General features: G+C 47.5%; 2 protein-coding genes across 5 annotated transcripts in view; both read left to right on the top strand.

The window, feature by feature from the left end:
- FAM3B (FAM3 metabolism regulating signaling molecule B) overlaps positions 1–9,470 on the top strand; it is a 55,316-nt gene extending 45,846 nt beyond the window's left edge. For all 3 annotated transcript variants that reach the window (XM_058427810.1, XM_032174492.2, XM_032174491.2), the window contains 2 exons: positions 445–577; positions 9,233–9,470. In XM_058427810.1, the coding sequence (XP_058283793.1) occupies positions 445–577; positions 9,233–9,322 (223 nt within the window). In that variant the 3' untranslated portion in view covers positions 9,323–9,470. The remainder of the gene's footprint in view (positions 1–444; positions 578–9,232) is intronic.
- A 2,942-nt stretch (positions 9,471–12,412) lies between these two features.
- The window catches only part of MX2 (MX dynamin like GTPase 2), a 44,829-nt gene continuing 36,223 nt past the window's right edge, over positions 12,413–21,018 (top strand). Inside the window, exon 1 of one of the 2 annotated variants that reach the window (XM_032175228.2) lies at positions 12,413–12,476. The gene's annotated coding sequence lies outside the window, so the exon portion shown is untranslated. Of the gene's footprint in view, positions 12,477–19,327; positions 19,429–21,018 lie in introns of those variants that run through there. The other variant, XM_058427821.1, reaches the window with a different exon arrangement.

Raw genomic sequence — 21,018 nt, 5'->3', positions numbered from 1 at the left:
TTATATTTCTTTTTCCTTTTTGATGCGGACTTTTCTGATTATGAAAAGGGGGCAGTTTTGGCATAAGCTTTCATCTTTCAGCAACTTCTCTCCACCTCATTTTGTGGTCAGTAAACAAGAGGCAGAGCAATAGCCGAAAATTGTGTTGGCTGAGTGTGAGCCTGAGATTGAACCCCAAAGCACAAGGACTTTCCAGAATTGAGAAGTAGAAGTAGAATTCTGTGCCCCAAACTGGGGCCTAAAATGGCTCTGGATGTCCAATGTGACATTCTCAGGAAGCATGTATGCCTCTTAGCTGCCACTGTGTGTCATGCAGTGTGGCAGGAGATAAATGTGTTTAGAAACCTCCATCCAAGGAAGCACAGCGTAACCCATCCAGAGCAGAGCTCCACTCCCCTCCACATCTCCCTGAGATGTTCACATGCTTTTCCCTTTGTCCCGCAGACTGAATAACGATGCCAAGAATGCTATAGAAGCACTTGGAAGTAAAGAAATCAGGAACATGAAATTCAGGTCTAGCTGGGTATTTGTGGCAGCAAAAGGCTTGGAACTCCCTTCCGAAATTCAGAGAGAAAAGGTGAGTGGTTTTAAAATGTCCCTTCCCACCAATGGTGAGTATAGTAAGTGCTGTGACTTGAAAACGTTCCCGGTGGGTTATAACTCCCTGTCTCCAAACATAAGAGTTTTGTCAACTGTTCCCATGAGATCAGCATTAGATCCGGACAGAAGTTTCAAACTTCTCCAATCTCTCTCCAAGTAGAAAATTCTGAGTGGGCTGTTGGTATTGATTTTGCACCATGCTGCAGCCAACGTGGTCTGTCCTGGGCCTCTCCTTCCTTGGGCAGGAGGTTTACCTCCCCAAGTCCCTGCTGTGGGGAAAGTAAGAGAGCTCACCTCTTAGGATGGCTGAGAGCATGAACAGACATAGTGAACGCAAAACACTCAAAACAGGCTGGACACCAAATCAGCGCTGCACAAATGTGGCTTCCATTGCTGCTGCTGCTGCTGCTGCTGCTGTACTAACTGGGTGCACGATTGATTCTAAGTCCCTCCCTTTATGTATCAAAGAGAAGTAAAGAGCAAAAGAATGGCGTTCTCACTTATTAACCACTAAGTCTCCTGTGAAAATTCCAACTGAGGGTTTGCAAAATGTGTGGGAGTAACAAGCTGAGCATCCGATGACAATCACAACATCCTGGAGAATTTCAGAGGGTTCTGCTCTCCAGCAAACGATGCTGAGGTAACCGGTGCAGAAGAGGAGGAAATTGTGCTTCATGACCAAGGAGCGAGACTTCCCTACTATACCTTCTGAGGATAAGGGCCTCCTTTCCACTTAGCCAGAAATTCCAAGAAAGCAGAGATTTCTATATCTCCAGGGTGTGCAGTAGGCTGCTTCTGATTTCGGGCTCTGACATGTGGTCCCAGTCTGCCTCCTTGTGCTGCCTCTTTGTGCTGTGGATACGGGTCTGGGAAGAAAGACAAGCAACAGAAGCAGCTCGGCATCTTCTTGTTGCCATGACCACCTGAGGTGGAGGAGAACGGGGCTGGATAAGGTGCGACTTCAGTGCAGGCCACAGAACCAGATAACTTGTGACTGGTTCCCAGGAAACCCTAGACCTTCTGTGACCCCCTCTATTCTCATGTTCTGGAGGCCCGGAAACCATGGTTATTTTAGCTGCATCTAAACAAGCATGCTTTCCTCTTGTGGCTTCATGTTCCTCTACAGCCAGGAAGCCAGCCCTGCACAACACGTAGGGAATGTTTCCCGGGACCCTGGCCTCGACCCCTCCTTGCTTATGATTGTGCCTGGGCACTCGCATGCACAGTGAGCCCTCGTGGGTCTGCCCTAACCAGAGAGGCACTCCCTGAGCTCTGATTGGTGGAGCTCCTTGGGCCCCACCACTGCCTGGAAGCACGTTGAGGGCAAGCTGAACCAGCCACACAACAGTGAAGCCGGGGCTTAGGGTCCTGTGTTAGTTTTGCGAGGGGACGTCGTGTGATCTTAAACAAGTCATGTCACCTCTCCGGGCTCCAGCTTTCCTGCCTCCTCCAGGGCCAGCAGCTGTGCTGCAGTGTGCACCCCATTCTCCCCGGGATTTCCTCAGGCTGACCCTGGGGAGCGAATACTGGGCCCCCTTCTCTCCGATCCCTTGTGTGATCCATGCCACAGGCTGTCGTCTTTAGAATGTCCAGGCTTTATCCAGCTGGCTGTGTGGTCTTGGAAAGTTATCTAACCCTTTGTGCCCAGAATCATCACCTGTGAGAGGTGAATAAAGATAGTTCCTGTCACAGAAGGGCTCCTGAAGATGAAAGAAGAGAAACACATGGATCTCAGAGTGGAGTCCTGTAACCCAGAACAGCTGGGCCTTCCTGGAGCTCCGTGGGTCCTGCCCTACCAGCCCACTCCAAGCCCAGATCCCTCCGCAAAGCTTCTGCAAACAATGTCTCTCCCAACTTGGGTCTCCCTAAAAAACAGTGATGTCCAGGCTGTGCACAGGACAACTGAACCAGCTTCTCAGAGGGTGGGGCCTGGCCTGGAGATGCTGGTGCACAGGGAAGGGAGCCTCTTTGCATGGATCTCCAGGAGAAAATGGAGGCCCTGGTTTCACATACACACCCACACTTCCCCTTAACAGCGTCCTCTGACTTCTCTGCTCCTTCCCCGGCTCTTCCCCTGTTCTCCTCCTCCTCTTTCCCACCTTCCCAGTTCCACAGTCTCCTTCAGCATCTCCAGGGACCTTGTCCTACCCTATCTAACCACCCCAGCTTATTTAACTAGCAAGGGTGGCGGTGAGCAGGTACTCCTGGCAGCCCGGGCGTTGTGCCACACAGGGACCCACCCATGCACACAAGTGTCCGTGGTTATGATTACTACCAATGGTGCAGTTCTCCAGCTGATTTATGAGAGTGTCCAGACTGTACCAGAAAGGCTGGCATGTGAGGCCAAAATCCTTTTTAACTCAGATGTTAACATCTCATCAAACAGGTTTCTTCATTAATGTTTAGCTAAGTCATAGAAAACAAAAACCTCACTGGAATTGCACAGAGGAAGTGGTGGGTCCTTCCTTATGATTTCCCTCGTATGAAAGAGCTTCTGGAGTGGGAGAAATCAAGAAAAAGACTGGACGTCAAAGCCAGGGCTGAGTTTAGAGAATTGGAATGTGTTTGGAAATGGTGGCTCCAAGTGAATTTCAGGAAAACGCCTGTTTTGCCCACCTGTGTCAGCTAAAAGTTATCCAAGTTACTACAGGAGTATAAAGACAAGACCTAAACATAGCAAGCAGTCAGTGCTGGAGAGTTACTAGAGGTGCTGTGGTTTGGGGGCACTAAAGGATGTTTGCTCAAATGTTGGTGAGGCCTGGACTGGTAGCCAGGGCTTCAAGACAGTTCTTACCGAGAGCTTGTGACAAGTGCCATTGGAGGAATCATTTGTGTCTGTGTTACTTTGGCTATTCAGACTTGCAGGTGGTGTATTTCCCTAAGGGTGGTGTACCCATGTTGGGAGGGCCTCCTGAGTCCTCAGGGGTCTCCCCAGCCCCCGTTCACTCCCACTCCACCTTCTATTCCAGGAGTCGGCTTTCTAGGCACAGCGCCTGGGCCGCTCTCATGCAGAGCCTTTAATGACCCCACTAGCTACCGAACTGAATTTTAAAGTATAAGGAACTTCCAAGGTTATTCCATCCAACCTCTTGGTTTTATAGAAGGAAGGAAACTGAGAAATAAATAAGGACAGGAGTCTTGGAAGTGAGGGGAACCTGGTTCAGATCTGGACTTGGCCACCCCGACTGCATGACCTGAGGCTGGCACTTCATAGGCCTGAGCCTTTTCTGCAACCTGAACTGTGGGTAGCGGAGCCTGCCATGCTCCCTGTGTGTGTGACAAGCAGGACACAGCAGGAGGAGCCATCATTCTCCTCGCCTCCAGCATGGTCTGAGTCTTGTCCCTGGTGATCCTAACTGGAGCACAGACCCTTGTCTTCAGCCCCACTCAGCCCCTCCCATGCTTTGTGTGCTCAATACTCCAGCAAAGCCTCATGAGTGGCTGCTCTTACCATACCCAAAGTAGCGCTTTGCTACTATGCTGGCTCTGTTCAGGTCTCATCTTTATATTCCTGCAGTAACTTTCCACATGTGGACCCGTGCACATGCCTCCCTCCATGCAGGGAGTGCCTTTGCAAAGCCTTAAAGATCCACCTCAAGGCTGTTTCTTCTGAGAAGCCTCTCTGGCCCTGCCACCGCTGCCCGTAATGCCCATGGCATTTTGTACCTTCCCTGAGAAAAAGAAAGAAAGAAAGAAAAAGAAAGAAAGAAAGAAAAAGAAAGAAAGAGAGAGAAGGAGAGAGAGAGACAGGAGAGGAGAGAAGGAGAGAAAGAGAGAGAGGGAGGGAGGGAGGAAGGAAGGGAAGGAAGGAGGGAAAGAAGAAGGGAAGGAAGGAGGGAAGGAGGGAGGGAGGAAGGAGGGAAAGAAGAAGGGAAGGAAGGAGGGAAGGAGGGAGGGAGGAAGGGAAGGGAAGGGGAGGGGAAGGAAGGGAGGGAGGGGAAGGAAAGGGAAGGAAAGAGAAGGGAAGGGAAGGGGAGGGGAGGGGAGGGGAGGAGAGGGGAGGGAAGGGAGATCGGTCCGTTATCGCATTAGAAAGGAAGACGTAGGCCAGGCACAGTGGCTCACCCCTGTAATCACAGCACTTTGGGAGGCCAAGGCAGGCGGATCACGAGGTCAGAAGTTCAAGACCAGCCTGGCCAACATGGTAGAAGAAACCCCGTCTCTACTAAAAATACAAAAGATTAGCCAGGCATGGTGGCAGGCGCCTGTAATCCCAGCTACTCAGGAGGCTGAGGCAGGAGAATCACTTGAAACCAGAAGGCAGAGGTTGCAGTGAGCCAAGATAGTGCCACTGCACTCCAGGCCGGGCAACATGAGCGAAACTCCATCTCAAAAATAAATAAATAAACAAACAAAGGAAGAAGTAAAACTATTTCTGTTTGCAGATGACATGATTTTATGTATACTAGGCTGGTGCAAAAGTAATTGCACCAACTTAATGGAAATCTTAAGAAGTCCACTAAAAAACTATTTGAACTTATATCAAGTTTAGCGAAGTTGCAGGATACAAAAATCAATGTAAAAACTCAATTATACTTCTCTTTACTTGCAATGAACAACCTGAAAATGAAATTCAGAAAGCAATTATATTTATAACAGTATCAAAAAGAATAAAATACCTGGGAATAAAGTTAACGTAGGAGATGCAAGACTAGTACACTGAAAATAAAACACGTTGAAAGACATTGAGGACCTAAAAAAAAAGATATTCCATGTTCATGGGTCAGAAATTTTAATATTGTTAAGATGTCAATGCTTTCTTAATTGATCTACAGATTTAACACAATTCCTACTAGACTCCAAGTTGATGTATTTTGTAGAAATTGACAAGTTCATCCTAAAATTCATATGGAAATTCAAGAGACTCAAATAACAAAAACAGTCCTGAGAAAGAACAAAGTTGCAGGGCTCACATGTTCCAATTTCAAAACATAACACAAAGCTGCTGTGATTGAGATACTGTCACTCTGGCATAAAGATAGGCATACAGAGAAATGAAATAGAATTGAGACTCCAGCAGATGCGCATGTTCTCACATTTTTGATCAATTGACTTTAGACAACAGTGCCAAGATTATTTAATGGGGAATGAATAGTCTCTTCAACAAATGGTATTGGGAAAGCTGGATATTCACATGGAAAAGAATAGACTTGGACCCTACCTCATACCATATACAAAAATTAAGTAACAATAAATCAAATATGTAAATGTAAGGGCTAACACTATTAAACTCTTAGAGGAAAACAGAGGCATAAATTTTTGCGACTTTGGTTTAAGCAATGGTTTCTTAGATATGACACCACTAACAACAAAAGAAAAGTAAGTTGCCCTTCAGCAAATTAAAACTTTTGTCCTTCCAGCAAAAGAAACTATCAACTGAGTGAACAGACAACCTTTAGAGTGGGAGAAAATTTTTGCAAAGTATGCATCTAACAAAGGTCTAATATCCAGCATCTAAAGGAACTTAAACAAATTTACAAGAAAAAACATCCCATTAAAAAGACAAAGGACGTGAACAGACATTTCTCAAAAGAAGACATTCATGTGGCCAACAAGCATACGAAAAAAAGCTCAACATCACTGATCCTTAGAGAAATGCACATCAAAACCACAGTGAGATGCCATCTCACACCAGTCAGAATGGCTGTTATTAAAAAGTCAAAAAATAACAGATGCTGGCAGGGTTGTAGAGAAAAAGGAATGCTTTGACACTGCTGGTGGAAGTGTAAATTTGTTCAACCTTTGTTGAAGACGTGGCAATTCCTCAGAGACCTAAAGACAGAAATACTATTCGACCAGCAATCCCATTACTGGGAATATTCCTAACAAATTATATTTGTTATAAGTAAAATTTAATATTGAAAAAACAAAGGAATAGAAGTTGTTATATTATAAAGACACATACACACGTATGTTCATTACAAAACTATTCACAATAGCAAAGACATGGAGTCAACCCAAATGCCTATCAATGATAGACTGGATAAAGAAAATGTGACACATATACATCATGAAATAATATGCAGCCATAAAAAAGAATGAGATAATGTTCCTTGCAGTGACAGGTATGGAGCTGGAGGCCATTATCCTTAGCAAACTAATGCAGGAAGAGAAAATCAAGTGTCACACATTCCTGCTGATAAGTAGGAGCTAAATTATAAGAACACATGGTCACATAGAGGGGAACAACACACAATAGCGGGGCCTATCGGAGGCTGGAAGGTGGGAGGAGGAAGAGAATCAGGGAAAATAACTAATGGATACTAGGCTTAATACCTGGGTGATGAAATAATCTGTACAACAAACCCCTATGATGCATGTTTACCTATGGAACAAACCTGCACATCCCGCACATGTACCCCTGAACTTAAAAGTTAAAAAAAAAACTTTTGTGCTTCTAAAGGACACCTTATAGAAAGTGAAAGATAAACCACAGAATGGGAGAAAATATTTGCAAATAAGGGAACTGAATCTAGAATACATAAAGAACTCTTACAACTCAATAATAAAAAGACAAGTAATCCAATTTAAAAATGGACAAAGATCTGAATAGATGTTGCATCAAAGAAGATATACAAATGGTCAATAAGCACATGAAAAGAAGCTCAACATCATTCGTTTTCAGAAAAATACAAATCAAAACCATAATGAGATACCCCTAACACTTACTAGGTTGGCTATGATTTTTAAAAAGACATAATAAGAAGTGCTGGTGAGAATATGGAGAAATTAGAACCCTCATGCACTAGTGGGGGAAATGCAAAATGGTACAGCTACTTTGGGAAATATTCTGGCAGTTCCTCAAAAAGTTAAACATACAGTGACCCTATGACCCAACAGTTCCACTTGTGGGTATATACTCAAGAGAATGAAAACATAGGTCCACACAAAAACTTGTGCATGACTGTGCATAGCAACATTATTTATAATAGCCAAAAAATGGAATCAATCCAAATGTTTGATTAATGGGTAGGAAATATATATATATAATATGGCATAGCCATACAATGGAATATATTCAAATATGTAAAGAAATAAAATTCTGATACATGCTACAATATGGATGAACCTTGAAAACAGGCTAAGTGAAACAAACAAACAAACAAACACAAAATGTCACATGTTATGTGATTCCATTTATTTATATGAAATTTCCAGAATGAGAAAATCCACAGAGTCAGAAAGGAGATTCATGTCTGCCTAGGGTGGGGGGAAAAGAGATTCGTGGCCGCTAATGGGTACATGGCTTCTTGTTTGGGTGATGAAAATGTTTTAAAATGGTTGCACAGATCTGTGACCATGCTAAAACCATTGAATTGTACACTTTACATTGGTGGATTTTATACTATGTGAATTATATCCCAGTAAAGCTGTTATATAAAAAGGGATATATTACTGGAATTCCAAAGTTATTAACAAAATGCACCTTACTTTATTTAAGCATCAAGTTAAGGTGCTCTATTATCTGTGAAACAGTTGAAGATATGGAGGATTAAACCCACTTTGGGATGAATACACATTTGCTGAGGAAGGAACTATACAAGAACTCTGGGAAAAAAAACACATACACACATACACACACACACACACACACACACACACATACACACGTAGTTTTACTCCCAGAGTTGAAAACTAAACATTAGAGCTACACTGTCCAATATGGCAGCTACTAGCTAAATTTACATTTTATACTTAAATTTATTAAAATTAAATAGAATTCAAATTTTGGTTTATCAGTTGCACTATTCACATTTCAAGTACAGATGCTCTTCAGCTGACATTCCAATAAAAGCATCGTATTTGAAAATATTGTAAATTGAAAATGCACGTGGCATACCCAACCTACCAAAGATGATAGCTTAGCTTAGCATACCTTAAACATGCTCAGAACACTTACAGTTGACCGCAGTTGGGCAAAATCACCTAACACAAAGCCTATTTTACAATAAAGTATTGAGTGTCTCATGGAATTTATTGAACACTGGACTGAAAGTGAAACAGAATGGTTGTGTGGGTCCTTGGAGTATAGTTTCTACTGAATGCATTACCTCCTTTGCACCATTGTAAAGTCAAACCACCATGAGTTGGGGACCATCTGTACTCCATAACCCAGTGTGGCTAGGGGCTACTCCACTGGACATGTAGATTATAGAACATTTCTGTCATTGCATAAAGTTCTAGAGCTGTATTAACACCTGCTTCAAGTATTATTAAGAAACAGGGTATAAATACACGGTTAGAAGAAATAAGACATAGTGTTCAATAGATCATTAGAGCAACTGTACTTAAAAATCATCTATTGTACATTTCAAAATAGAGGAGAATAATTTGAAAGTTCCTCTCATAAAGAAAAAGTAATTTAAGGTGATGGATATCCCAGTGACCCTGATTTGATCTTTACACATGATACGGATATATCACGTTATCATATATACCCCAAAAATATGTACATCTATTATACATTAATTTAAAAATACATTATTAAGAAATGTATTGGAAATCAAACACCCAGCTTTGGTTGGAACAAACCCAAATCTAGGAAGTGGTTGTGTCGGCTCACAACTGACACTGATTAAATACTTGTTTATTAGATTAATGAATAAATAAAACTCTTCTTTTCTCTACACAGATCAACCACTCTGATACTAAGAACAACAGATATTCTGGCTGGCCTGCAGAGATCCAGATAGAAGGCTGCATACCCAAAGAACCAAGCTGACACTGCAGGGTCCTGAGCAAATGTGTTCTGTATAAACAAATGCAGCTGGAATCGCTCAAGAATCTTATTTTTCTAAACCCAACAGTCCATATTTGATGAGTATTTTGGGTTTGTTGTAAACCAATGAACATTCGCTAGTTGCATCAAATCTTGGTACACAGTATTTTTATACCAGTATTTTATGTAGCGAAGATGTCAATTAGCAGGAAACTAAAATGAATGGAAATTCTTAAAGGGAATGATGTGATTCAAGCTGGAAAGAGGGTTGGGAGAAACAGCTTGTCCAGGTGGAGCTATGTTATGATCAGATCTAAGTGTGACCCCTGTGTGGTCCAGACAGCTCTGCAGAGAGAAAACCTTTATTCCATTATCACCAAGCACCTCCTAGTTTCCAACAGTCATCTCCTTCTGCTGGGAGAATTAGCAGCAGTTCCGAGGGCTTACGTTACTTCCTTGTTCAAGCTCTTCCTGTGGGCCTGTGAATGTATTCATTCATTCCATAACTCTGGGTGCCTCCCACGTCTGGCAGCGGGGGTACAGTACACAGTCCCTGCCTTCATGCCAGGCTGCTGAGTGGGGTGGGGAGAGAGGCGCTGCTCTAAGGAGGGCAACTGAACACCTCACTCTCTAGAAGATGCAGCAGTAGATCCAGGAGTCCAGGATGTTCCACACGTACTGAAACGGTGGGTCAGATGACGCATGTGCTAAGAAAATAGAGTCACTGGGGCCAGCAGTCGCTGCCAAGTGTCCATTCTCATGTCTTTCCCGGGCCTGGCCCCAGAAGAGCTAGGAGACTTTGGTGCCAGGTTAATACTGCTTCTCTGAGCCTCTATATCTCATCTGTAAGATAAAAGAGTTGGGATAGATGAATGGTTTCCAAGCATTTTTGTTGGCAGGACTCCTTTTAAAACGTGGTGCTACATGGCACCCCGAATTCCAGCATTCTCACAGTAACAAACTGCCCCAATTCTCAGTGGCTCACAACAGCACTGATTTCTTGTTCGTGTTAATGTGGCCACAGGCCAGCCACGGCTGAGCCCTGGGTGTGAAAAGCCAGGCTGAAACAAGCAAACAAACAAAAAAGAAACAAAGAGCCAGGTCACACGGACGTGAAAGGGTGGAGTTCCACTCCAAGGTGCACCCGCTGCTCCTGTGCTCTGCTGGGAGGGACACACCCCAGGTAAGGACCCTGCTTGTCTACAGCACTTCACCATTGCCTTTGTCCTGTTAATCCAGGCAAGCCTTTGCTTGATCTCTCCTTCTGTGACTGGAGAGGCCACGGGAGAGTGGATGCACGCTGGCTCTGGATGGCTGCAGGTGCTGCAGGGGCTTCCAGGTGGCCAGGAACTTCACCAGCATACAGAGGCGCTGGCGCTTTCCATACAGTCAGTGTGCCAGGGCAGGAGGCGGGCACTGGGGCTTCTGGACTTCGCCTCTTTACCAAGCTGCACACTGTAACGCTCCCTGATGTGGAGCTGAGGAAAGAGCTCCGCCCGGTGGCTGTGACCGAGGCCTGAGCAGCAGCATCTTTTCTGGCCCCGGCCCAGGCCCCCGTGCTTGGATGCTGCATGGGACATTCATTCACCCTCAGGGCTTAGTGCTCAGAACGCAAGAACCCTGTCCTTGAAGTTTGCATGCGCAAGCACCCCTGGTCCTTCCCAGGGCTGCTGGTGAGGGGCGTGCAGGAGGCAGAAGATGCCTTGACAGAGGGAGGAGGGTCCCCTGAGCTGGCCCGAGCTGCTCGTGTCCCTCTGTCCGGCTTCTCTGAGGCCTTTCTTTGTGCCTTCCTTGAAGCAGTAGGCCAGCCCAGGCCCTGTTGTGAAAGACATTCCTAGTGAAACCAAATGTCGTATCACGCTGCCAAGTCTGAGATTCACATTCCTCCCCTCACTCCTCAGCCTCTGACCCCCAGGGCTCTCAGGAAGAGAAGTGGTTCAGGGATAGGTGATCCTGACGATGATCTCCTGGTGTGAATATTTCTAATGCCAAGGTTTTGAAAAACATTTTAAGTTTCTGAATATCTTCTGCAAAGCGAAGCCTGCACCCAAGGGAAGTCACTACAGTGACTTAGCAAAGAGGTGCTCAAGATTTTTTTTAAACGTATAGTGTTGATTTTTGTTTGGGAGAGAATCACGGGTGGATAGGAGAGCTGAGAGCCTACTTCCTCCCTCCCAGCCGTCACTGCCAGTCCTCGAGAGGCTTGGTCCCCTCTCCGGTGTCTGGAGGGCTCCTCCTGGAAGTTCCCAGACCTCTTGGCTCTGGGGATGGGAATGCCTGGCCCCCCTTGACTTTGGTCACAGAGCAGGAAGCCTTAGGGAGCACGCGGTTGTGCACCTTCACTTTTGTAGGTGAAAAGTAACTGAGGACCAGAAAGATGGCATGCAGCCGGCTCAGGGCTGAGTTCCGGAGCCTGGGGTTTGTCCTGGGGCCTCCTTATCTCCAATGGGAAGAAAACCGTCTTGGTTATGAGGCAGGGACCTCAGGCACGAGTGCTTGCGGAAAGCTGTTGACCCTCCTTCTTTGGGTTTTCCGCACCTAATGAGGGGAGAGGTGACATTTGTCAGGTGCGGCTCTGGCATGGAGCTAAGCAGGACAGCTCAGAGGGTTCAGATCATGTACCTGAGAGCATGTCCTCGGGCTGTCACAGCAGTGCATCTGTGAGGTCCGATACACGAACCACACATGGCTATTAATTCAAATTACATGGAGTTCGAAGTCCAGTTCCTTGGTGGCAATAGTCACATTTCAGAGCCACGCAGGTGGTACTGGATGGCACTGTCATGGCAGAGCCTTCCATTGACTGAGCCACTCTGAGCTGCCCCCATGCCAGCCTCCCCTGGAATCTGTTAGCAATGCTGATTCTCAGGCCCAGCCCAGACCTGACAGATCAGACTGTCTGGTGGGGGTGGGGGGACAGCCACCCTATCTCCACAGCTCTCCCAGGATTCGGATGCAGCTGGAGTTTGAGGACCACTCTGTGAGTCATCTGGAGAGCACGCTGATAACTCAGTTTCATTTCTGTGGCCAGATCAAGTAGTTTCATTTCTCTCCCTGTTTGTTGATGACGGAGCAGGGGAGGGAGTGGTTCATACGCCACATAAAAGTGAAGTGGAGGAAAGGGAAGAGATGATTTCTCCGTCCTGGACGTGCAGCGGTAAGAGCGGGGCCAGTGCAGGGAGGGCTGCTTTGTGTCTGATGCACGGCAGATGCGCCTTTAAAAAATGTTTCCTGAGTGACGTGACATCTGCTTGGTGAATGTGGCTTGTGCTGGGAGGCAGGAGCCATAAAGATAAGATTCGGATGCTGCCTCTGGTGTGAGGGCCCATGTTGCCACCAGCCCACAGTAGCCTTGTGCACAGAGAGAGAGGCTCCGGAGGGGAAGTGGCTGGCCATGGGGACAGAGTGGCCTCCATCCTGATCTGGCCAAAAGTCGGGTGGACACAAAGGGCTGGTTTTTAGGACAGCTTTGCTCAGCTCCTACAAAGTCTGGGGGTTAAGGAGCTTTGTGCCCCAAAAGCCGTCTCGGAGGGCTTCAAGTGTTCCTCCTTTTGTGGTATTTGCGATGCTCTGACGTGATCTTGGTGACGGTGAATGGGGGAGGGGGGAGGGGCAGAGTTGGGGCCTGTTTCTGGCCTTTGTGTTTTTTCTCATGGTGTGAATGCTCCCACCGTGGCCAGTTCCCAGCCAGTAGGGGCCAACTCCAGCACTCTGGACCACTGAACCCTGGATCGCCTGAACTCTGGGGGCTGAAGTCCATTTTATAATTGATATAGAGCTGAAAGGACACATGGTGGTATTGATGATGCCTTTTTTTTTTTTTTTTTTTTTTTTTTTTTTTTTTTTGAGAGAAGTTCTCGTGCAGTGGCGTGATCATGGCTCACTGCAGTCTCAAGCTCCCGGGCTCAAGGGATCCTCCCACCTCAGCCTCCCAAGTAGCTGGACTACAGGTGTGCACCACCACACCTGGTTAATTTTATTTTGTTTTCTGTAGAGACAGGGGCTCTCTATGTTGCCCAGGCTGGTCTCAAACTCACTGGCTCAAGAAGTCCTTACCCCTCAACCTCCCAAAGCACTGGGATTACAGGCGTAAGCCATCCCTTTCGGCTTTGATGACACCTTTTGAACATTGTTCTTTCTCATTTTGTGTTTAGAATGTTGTCCGTAGCAGTTTAAAAAGATCAGGATTCCAAGTTATCTTTCCTCACACCCTCTCCTCCGTTTACTCTGCTCTACTTCCCACCCCTGCCCCACCCCCTGAAGCACTTTTGACTCCCTTCGGATGTGCAATTTTTTTTTTTCTTTTTCTTTTTTGAGACAGGGTCTTCCTGCTCTGTTTCCCAGGCTGGAGTGCAATGGTACCATATCACAGCTCACTGCAGTCTTAAACTTCCGGGCTCAAGTGATCCTCCTGCCTTGGCCTCCCAACGCATTGGGATTGCAGGTGTGAGTCCCTGCGTCTGGCCAGGATGTATGTGAGCTTTATTTAGGTTTAGCCCCTGCCCTAGAATGCAAGCTCCCCCAGGGATCTTTGTCTGCCTGACTCGATATGTATCTCAAGGACTTAGTGCTCAATATATATCTTTGAGTGGGTGAAAAACAAGTGGTCTTAAAAAGAAAGGAGGTGAGCCCGGGGAGATAAGGTCGCATTCAGTGCCTGTGCTTGGTCAGCCATGACCCTACACCATGCGAGTGACACTGGGACTGGAGCAAAGGGACACAGCAGAGTGGCCCCTGGTGCCCAGGACCCAGCAGAGCTCTCGGACTGGTTGCAAGCCAGCAATAGTGGTTATGCCCATGTGGGAGACGCAGCTTGCCTTAGACTTCAGCAGGTTCCACCGTGTCCGGCACAGCCATTTCCATCCTTCCCAGGGGTGTTTACACGATCCTGGCAGTCTCAGTCAAACTTCCAAACTCAGCAGGGAATGTGTGTGCTTGTCCTCTAATCTCAACTTCCTGGGGTGCAGTGTCAGCTGCAGGTCAGAGACAGCACTGGAGACCCGATTCCCAGCCCCGGGCTGGGGCCCCCTCAAGGCCTCCAGCATCTCCCCATGGCCCAGTTTCCTCATCTGCAGGACAGGCTCTGTTGAGAATTTGGGGAGATGATAGACCCAAAAGCATTCTGGAGCCAGAGGCTTCTGCCTTCGTCGGGGGCATCAGGGAGTGTCAGTCATGAGTTCACCGCGATTTCTGACTACCTCTGCCTGGAATCCCTCACCTCAGCGCTGCCTAAGCTGGGTAACCACCAGCTTCCTGGGCCTTCACCCCCCAGGGCCTTCCTGTCCAGTGATGCACCTGGAAAGAGGGATTTCTCTTTGCAAAGGTCTCTGGAATTGCCAAGTTATGGCTTTAAGCACATGTAGGGAAACTCCCTCCCCTTTGTACTTTTAGAGGTTTTTTCCAGCCCTCAATAGAAATCAATACAGTGACCAGGCTTCCCTTTTCACCACCCTCCCGGGCTCCTGAGGACCCTGGTGGAAGATGGACTAAGCACATCCTGGGCATCGGGGACAGGCATCAGCTCCTCAAGTGTGGATAGGGACAGGGACAGGGACAGGGGTGGGGCAGCGCTGCAGGAGGCGGGGCCGTGGGCTGATTTTCTTGCTGTACTACTTTCAGTCACTACCTACCTGTTATGGGTTGAACTAGGCCCCCTGTGTTAGTCAGGGTTCTCTAGAGGGACAGAACTAATGGAATATAAATAAATAAATATATACACATATATGGAAGTTTATTAAGTATAAATTTACAGGATCACAAGATCCACAATAAGCAATCTGCAGCCTGAGGAGCAAGGAGAGCCAGTGTGAGTCCCAAAAACTGAAGAACTTGGAGTCCAATGTTCGAGGGCAGGAAGCATCCAGCACGGGAGAAAGATGTAGGCTGGGAGGCTAAGCCAGTCTCTCTTTTCACATTTTTCTGCCTGCTCTATATTCCAGCTGTGCTGACAGCTGATTAGATGGTGCCCACCTAGACTGAAGGTGGATCTGCCTTTCCAGGCCACTGACTCAAATGTGAATCTCCTTTGGCAACACCCTCACAGACACACTCGGGATCAATACTTTGCATCCTTCGACCCAGTCAAGTTGACACTCAGTATTAACCATCACACCCCTCAAATGTATATGTTCAAATCCTAACCTCAGAACCTCTGAATGTGACCTTATTTGGAAATAGGGTCTTTACAGATGTAAAGACGAGGTTGTTTTCCAGTAGGGTGGGCCCTAATCCAATATGACTGGTATCCTTATAAAAAAGGAAAATTTGTTTGTTTGTTTGTTTGTTTAACTTCTATTTTAGATTCAGGGGTCCATGTGCAGGTTTGTTACATGGGTAAATTGTGTCATGGGAGTTTAGTGTACACGTTATTTCATCACTCAGGTAATAAGCGTAGTACCCAATAGATAGTTTTTTCTCCTCTCCTTCCTTCCACCCTCCACCCTTGAGTAGACCCAGGTGTCTCTTTTTCTCTTCTTTGTGACCATATGTATTTAATGTTTAGCTCCCACTAATAATTGAGAACATGTGGTATTTGGTTTTCTGTTATTAGATTAGTTTGCTTAGGATTATGGCTTCCAGTTCCATCCATGTTCCTGCAAAGGACATGATCTCATTCTTTTTGATGGTTGCATAATATTCCATAGTGTATATGTACCACTTTTTTTATCCAGTCTACCATTGATGGCCATTTAGGTTGATTCCATGTCTTTGCTATTGTAATGGTGCTGCCATGAACATTCGTCTGCATGTGTCTTTACAGTAGAATGATTTCTATTCCTTTGGGTACATACCTACCCAGTAATGGGATTACTGGGTCGAATGGTAATTCTGTTTAAGTTCTTTGAGGAATCACCACACTGCTTTCCACATGGCTGAACTAATTTACACTCCCACCAGCAATGCAAAAGTGTTCTCCAAAAGGGGACATTTGGACGCAGACACGCAGAAGCCCACTCCTGCCTCCTCACTCAGCCTGGATTTGTCTCAGTCGCCCCCGCTCACCTCTCAGACGCATGCACCCTCACGATCTGCCAGTCCTCCGGCCTTCGCTCTTAGAGTAGGGATTCTCAACCTTTCTCCATTTGGGTTTCCCTGAGTGGTTCCGTAGTTCACTTATGGTGCCCGCCACCCAAAATAAATTCCTGGCAGTTCTATTTACTAATTAGGTAGGTCCAAACAACTCAGTAATAGTAGGCTGGGTGGTGTCCAACAGCTGCCTTCATGTATCGCTGGGAAATCTTAAAGATCCCATAGTGGCCTGTGAGTTTGCTGAAATACCCCCAGGTGCACAGTTTGGGAAACATAGTCTTACAGATTTGATTAATTCCCTTTTTGCACCTGTATATCACTCACGGGGCTGATCTATGACTAGGCGTGCTAGTCCATTTGTGTCACCATAGAGGTAAACCTGAGACTGAGTAACTTACAAAGAGAAGAGGTTTAGCCAGGCACAGTGGCTCACGCCTGTAATCCCAACACTTTGGGAGGCCGAGGCGGGTGGATCACCTGAGGTCAGGAGTTTGAGACCAGCTTGACCAACATGGAGAAACCTCATCTCTACTGAAAATACAAAATTAGCTGGGCGTGGTGGTGCATGCTTGTAATCCCAGCTACTGGGGCAGGCAGAGGTCCCTCTCAGATGCTTTGGGCCCTGCCACTGAAAGGGAAGAAGAGAAGTCCCTTCCCTGGGAGAGCCTCAGAGATCCCTGCACAGGACCAGCCGTCTTCCTCAGCCCCATATTGTTCATCCTTGGCACTCTGTGTTGTGCGTGCAGTCCCTTGTTTTTCTCCATCTTATCAGGAGCCAGTTCCAGGTTCCTAACCTGGTGGGGACTGAGCCCTGGAGAGGAACCCACAGTGCACTGGCTCCTGAAAGCAGAGGCTGCACCCCTACGCCTCTTAAGCCCCCCACTTTCATTCCCTTTTGCCTGTGTGCATAGCCTGAGTCCCACATGTCCATGTGTCACCCAGCTCTTCCGTGTCGTCTCCGTGAGCCTGCAGGGGCACCCAGCCAGCCAACAGGCTCCCCAGACAGTCCACTCACGCAGACACACTGTAGCCATTTCTGAAGATTGTGTAGGGGAGACAGATGGTTTACCAGGCACACACCAGACAATCCGAAACCTACATTTCTTACTCAACAGGCCTGTGTCAGAAAATCCTCCCTAAACTGCAACAGGGAGGGGGACCGAGGGACTTCTCGTCCCCTACATGTCACCCCACGGCTCACTCCTGCCTCCGACCTTCACACATGTTCACCCCTGCAACTTTTCACCCCTTTATTTTGCAGAGCAATCTGTGTCCAGCTCCTGTTCTCTCAAACTTAGTAATCAGCTCATGATATGCTTAGCAAGACCTGCCCTTCATGAGAATGAGGGTGAGGGTGGCGATGGTGTTAAATATGTTCTAAAAAGAACATGAAACGAAGAATATTGGGCTTCACAAAAGGAACCCTCGTTTCCCTTGTTCTTTCTTCCTATGGAGAGGAAGAAGTTGAGGCTGAGTTATCACCTCCCATCAGCACTCAGTTTTGTTCCTGGACCCCTGACTTCGTCACCAAGGGCAGCTGGATCCAGCTCTCAGTCTTTGAAGGATATTGTGGCTGGGGGTTCAGAGTCCCAGGCTCCCTCCCAGACAGATGGGTGGAGTGAGGCCACCTGAGATCTCACCTGCTAGGGTGGGTGCCACCAGGCCCACCGAGCTGCTGGGTCCTGGCCAAACCCTCCTGTACCCCCTGAGAAAGTCTCCATAGGGCTAGGAGCTGTTGGTGCCAACTTTAGGTGGACTCATCTCTCGGTGATCCCATAAAATTGCTGCCTAGCCCTTCTGGTTTCAAGGATTTCACATCAGAAAACGTTGTATGAACCCAGGGCTAGTTCTGAAAACAGGAAGTGCTTTCAGCCCCCATGGGAGGAGGGGGGTGCAGGAGGCCTGTCGACCTGGACCTCTGGGAGCCAGGCTGGAGAACAGGGGCTGAAGGCTGAGCGGCGGCGGGGCCATTCACACAACCATGGTCTTTCCTCCCAGTGAGTAGGGGCCCCGGGTGGGGCTGCTGAGCCCAGGAGCCGCTGGCTCTGCTGGAAGATCCTTTCCACCCCTCTGAGGCTGCGGGGGCAGGATGCAAGACCGGGCAGGAGCTCATTAGGAAAGGCTGAGACAGAGGGTCCGAGTGAAGATTCCACTGCAGAGAGGGCAGTCCAGGTCAGCACAGGGTGGCATCTGGGGATGAGGCTGGCCGGGGAATGGGGCAGGTGTTTGAGCCCGGCCGTGTAAGCAGTCTCTAGCCCAAGGAAGGAAAGCCGCTGAGAGCTGCTGGGCCGGCAGGTGGGAGTGCTGGGCCGGCAGGTGAGAGTGCTGGGCCGGCAGGTGGGAGTGCTGGGCTGGCCTCAGGGCTTCTGGAAGGGGTATTCCCGAGAAGTGAGGTGCTGCTCTGGGACTCTGGTGCCCTAGGGGCCTCCCCTGCAGGGCGCTCTCAGCAGCCACCTTCGGTAGAAGCCAGGGCCACCCTGCATGGGAGATGATGCGGCACCCAGCACGGAGCCTTGCGATCAGTCACTCTCCTCCCTCCACAGTAGCATGTACCCGCCCGCCGTGGCTATGCAGCTAGCAGGGGACAGTCCCATCAGCAAAGTCGGGGAACTTCCAGGGAGCCCGCGTCCCCCTCAGCCTGCCTTTAGCCAGAAAAGATTCCAAGCTCTGCTCTCTAATTTGGAAAGCCAGTGTTTGTATTTGGGGGTTGTTGTGCTAGACTCGAGGAGGGTAACAAAGCAACAGGAAGTGTTCCCCAGAGCTCGGGCCCACGACTTCCGTCGTCCATCCCACCATGGCGGGTGGATAAAGGTTCTTTTCCTGGGCTGTGTCATTCCAGCCAGAGCAAGGGATAAGCCCGTGATAGCCGTAAGTCAGGAACCACTACTAACGTTAAAGACCTTCAAGTTAATTGTTGGAACCTGCAGCTCTAACACTTCCAGCAAAGCTACTTCTGTGAAAGCTGTGAAGAGCAGAGGAAATGGGACGGGAGAGGAGCTGAATCCTGCGATTGTATCGCTAGGAGCCCCCAAAGTACAATGACGGGTCCTCAGGCCAGCGTGGGGGTGCATTGGCACCATGTAAGGAAAGGGGCCCTCCCATGGCACCGTTGGGGTGGGGCGGTGTGGGGTTGTTCGGAGAGAAAAGTTTCCCATGAGCTCTGTTTCGGCAAACAGCGGTGACCACTTTTAGGCAACTTAACAATCTTGCCTTCCTGCACCTGGACATTTTTCTTCATGCATATTTCTCTTGCAAATGGTTCTGTTGTTTGTATAATTGTATTTCGTGAGTGGAGAAGAGTTGGAAGCAAAAATCTGTTCATGAGAAATGTAAGTATGTGGTAATACTGCCTTTAGTGAAATTGAGAGCAGATCTAAAGGGATGTGAAAAGCATCAGCGTGGTCATATAGCAGGCAGGAGCATTTTCTCCAGACCCCAGCCATGCGGGTTGTGTTTTATGGTAGGGGTGATTATGGCAGCCTATGTGTGTCTGGGCATAAGAATGCTTATTCTGTGGATCTTAAGGTAATTATGTGTTGGAAAATGTATGGTGTGGAATTCAGTAAGGGAATGCTCACAATTTGTGTGGTTCCTGGAGTTGGAAATGGGTGGCAGATCCAGCAAGAGGCAAGATTTCCAAATGGACTGCTGAGTCATTCTTAGGGTGGGTTGGGAGAAAATGTGTTCTGGTCTGAAGGAGGGAGGAAGAAGACAAAAACAAGTAAGTTATAAAACGTGGTTGTAGGATTGAAATCTGATCCTGAAAAAGAGAGAATAGCCATGAGTATAATGTTTAAAAATACACACAAAGAAATCCACTGTGGTGGAAGTCACAAGAAGTTCAATCATTTTCTGGTCTCGTCATCTCGAGTGAAGCTGTCCACTCCCAAAGCCGACTGCTTGGTCCATTGCTCTTAGTTTTTGCATCTGGAGGCTTTTGTGGTTAGTCTTGGTTTGAGGTCCTTTGAGCTGATCCTTTGGTCTGGGTTTGTTGCCTGTTTCTACTGACTCGTGAGTACTTGGGTCAACACCTTGGATCTTGACTGCCCTGGCATTTGTTAGGAGGACCTGAAATGGCTCCTTCCAAAGAGGTCTGAAAAGTTTTTGCCTTGAGGTCTCTTCCAGCGGACCCACACCAGGCTGGAGGTCAGAAAAGTTTGGCCGGCATTTCCTCTGGCTGGCATTTCCTTGGGCACAAGACTTCGTGTGTGAGGCTAATCCTTGACAATGCTTAACTGTGTACATGAAATGGAGCAGAGCCAGGCCTTGCTGGAGTTACTCCTGGTCATGTACCGCATCCCATTATGATCTCATGGGGTGCTGGACTAAGTGAGCACTCAGAGACGGTCACGCCAATAGCCTATTATATCCTCGACCTAGGAGTTAAGGAGTAACCTTCTGCTTACAGATAGAGGCCAAGACCGCACGGCCAATAAAGCTGGTGGCAAAACTCAAAGCCCAGAGAGATGGAGGATTTTTTATAGTTAGGGAATTTCAGCTTCAGTATGTGATTGATTTTGTATTTTGCGAACACTGAGGGTGATTCAGACAGTGAAGTGTCTGTGTTAGAAGAAGGACCCTCCAGGACAGTAAGTCCACAATCTTTTGATAGGAAGATAGGTGTTCTCCATGCTGAGAACAGAAAGTCTAGCAAGAGGTAAACTTGCAAT

This window comes from Hylobates moloch, unplaced genomic scaffold (genome assembly GCF_009828535.3).
Source record: "Hylobates moloch isolate HMO894 unplaced genomic scaffold, HMol_V3 SCAFFOLD_14, whole genome shotgun sequence".
In the NCBI taxonomy this organism is placed as follows: domain Eukaryota; kingdom Metazoa; phylum Chordata; class Mammalia; order Primates; family Hylobatidae; genus Hylobates; species Hylobates moloch.
Note: the sequence above shows the minus strand (reverse complement) of the source record. Positions and strands in the feature narration are given on the sequence as shown.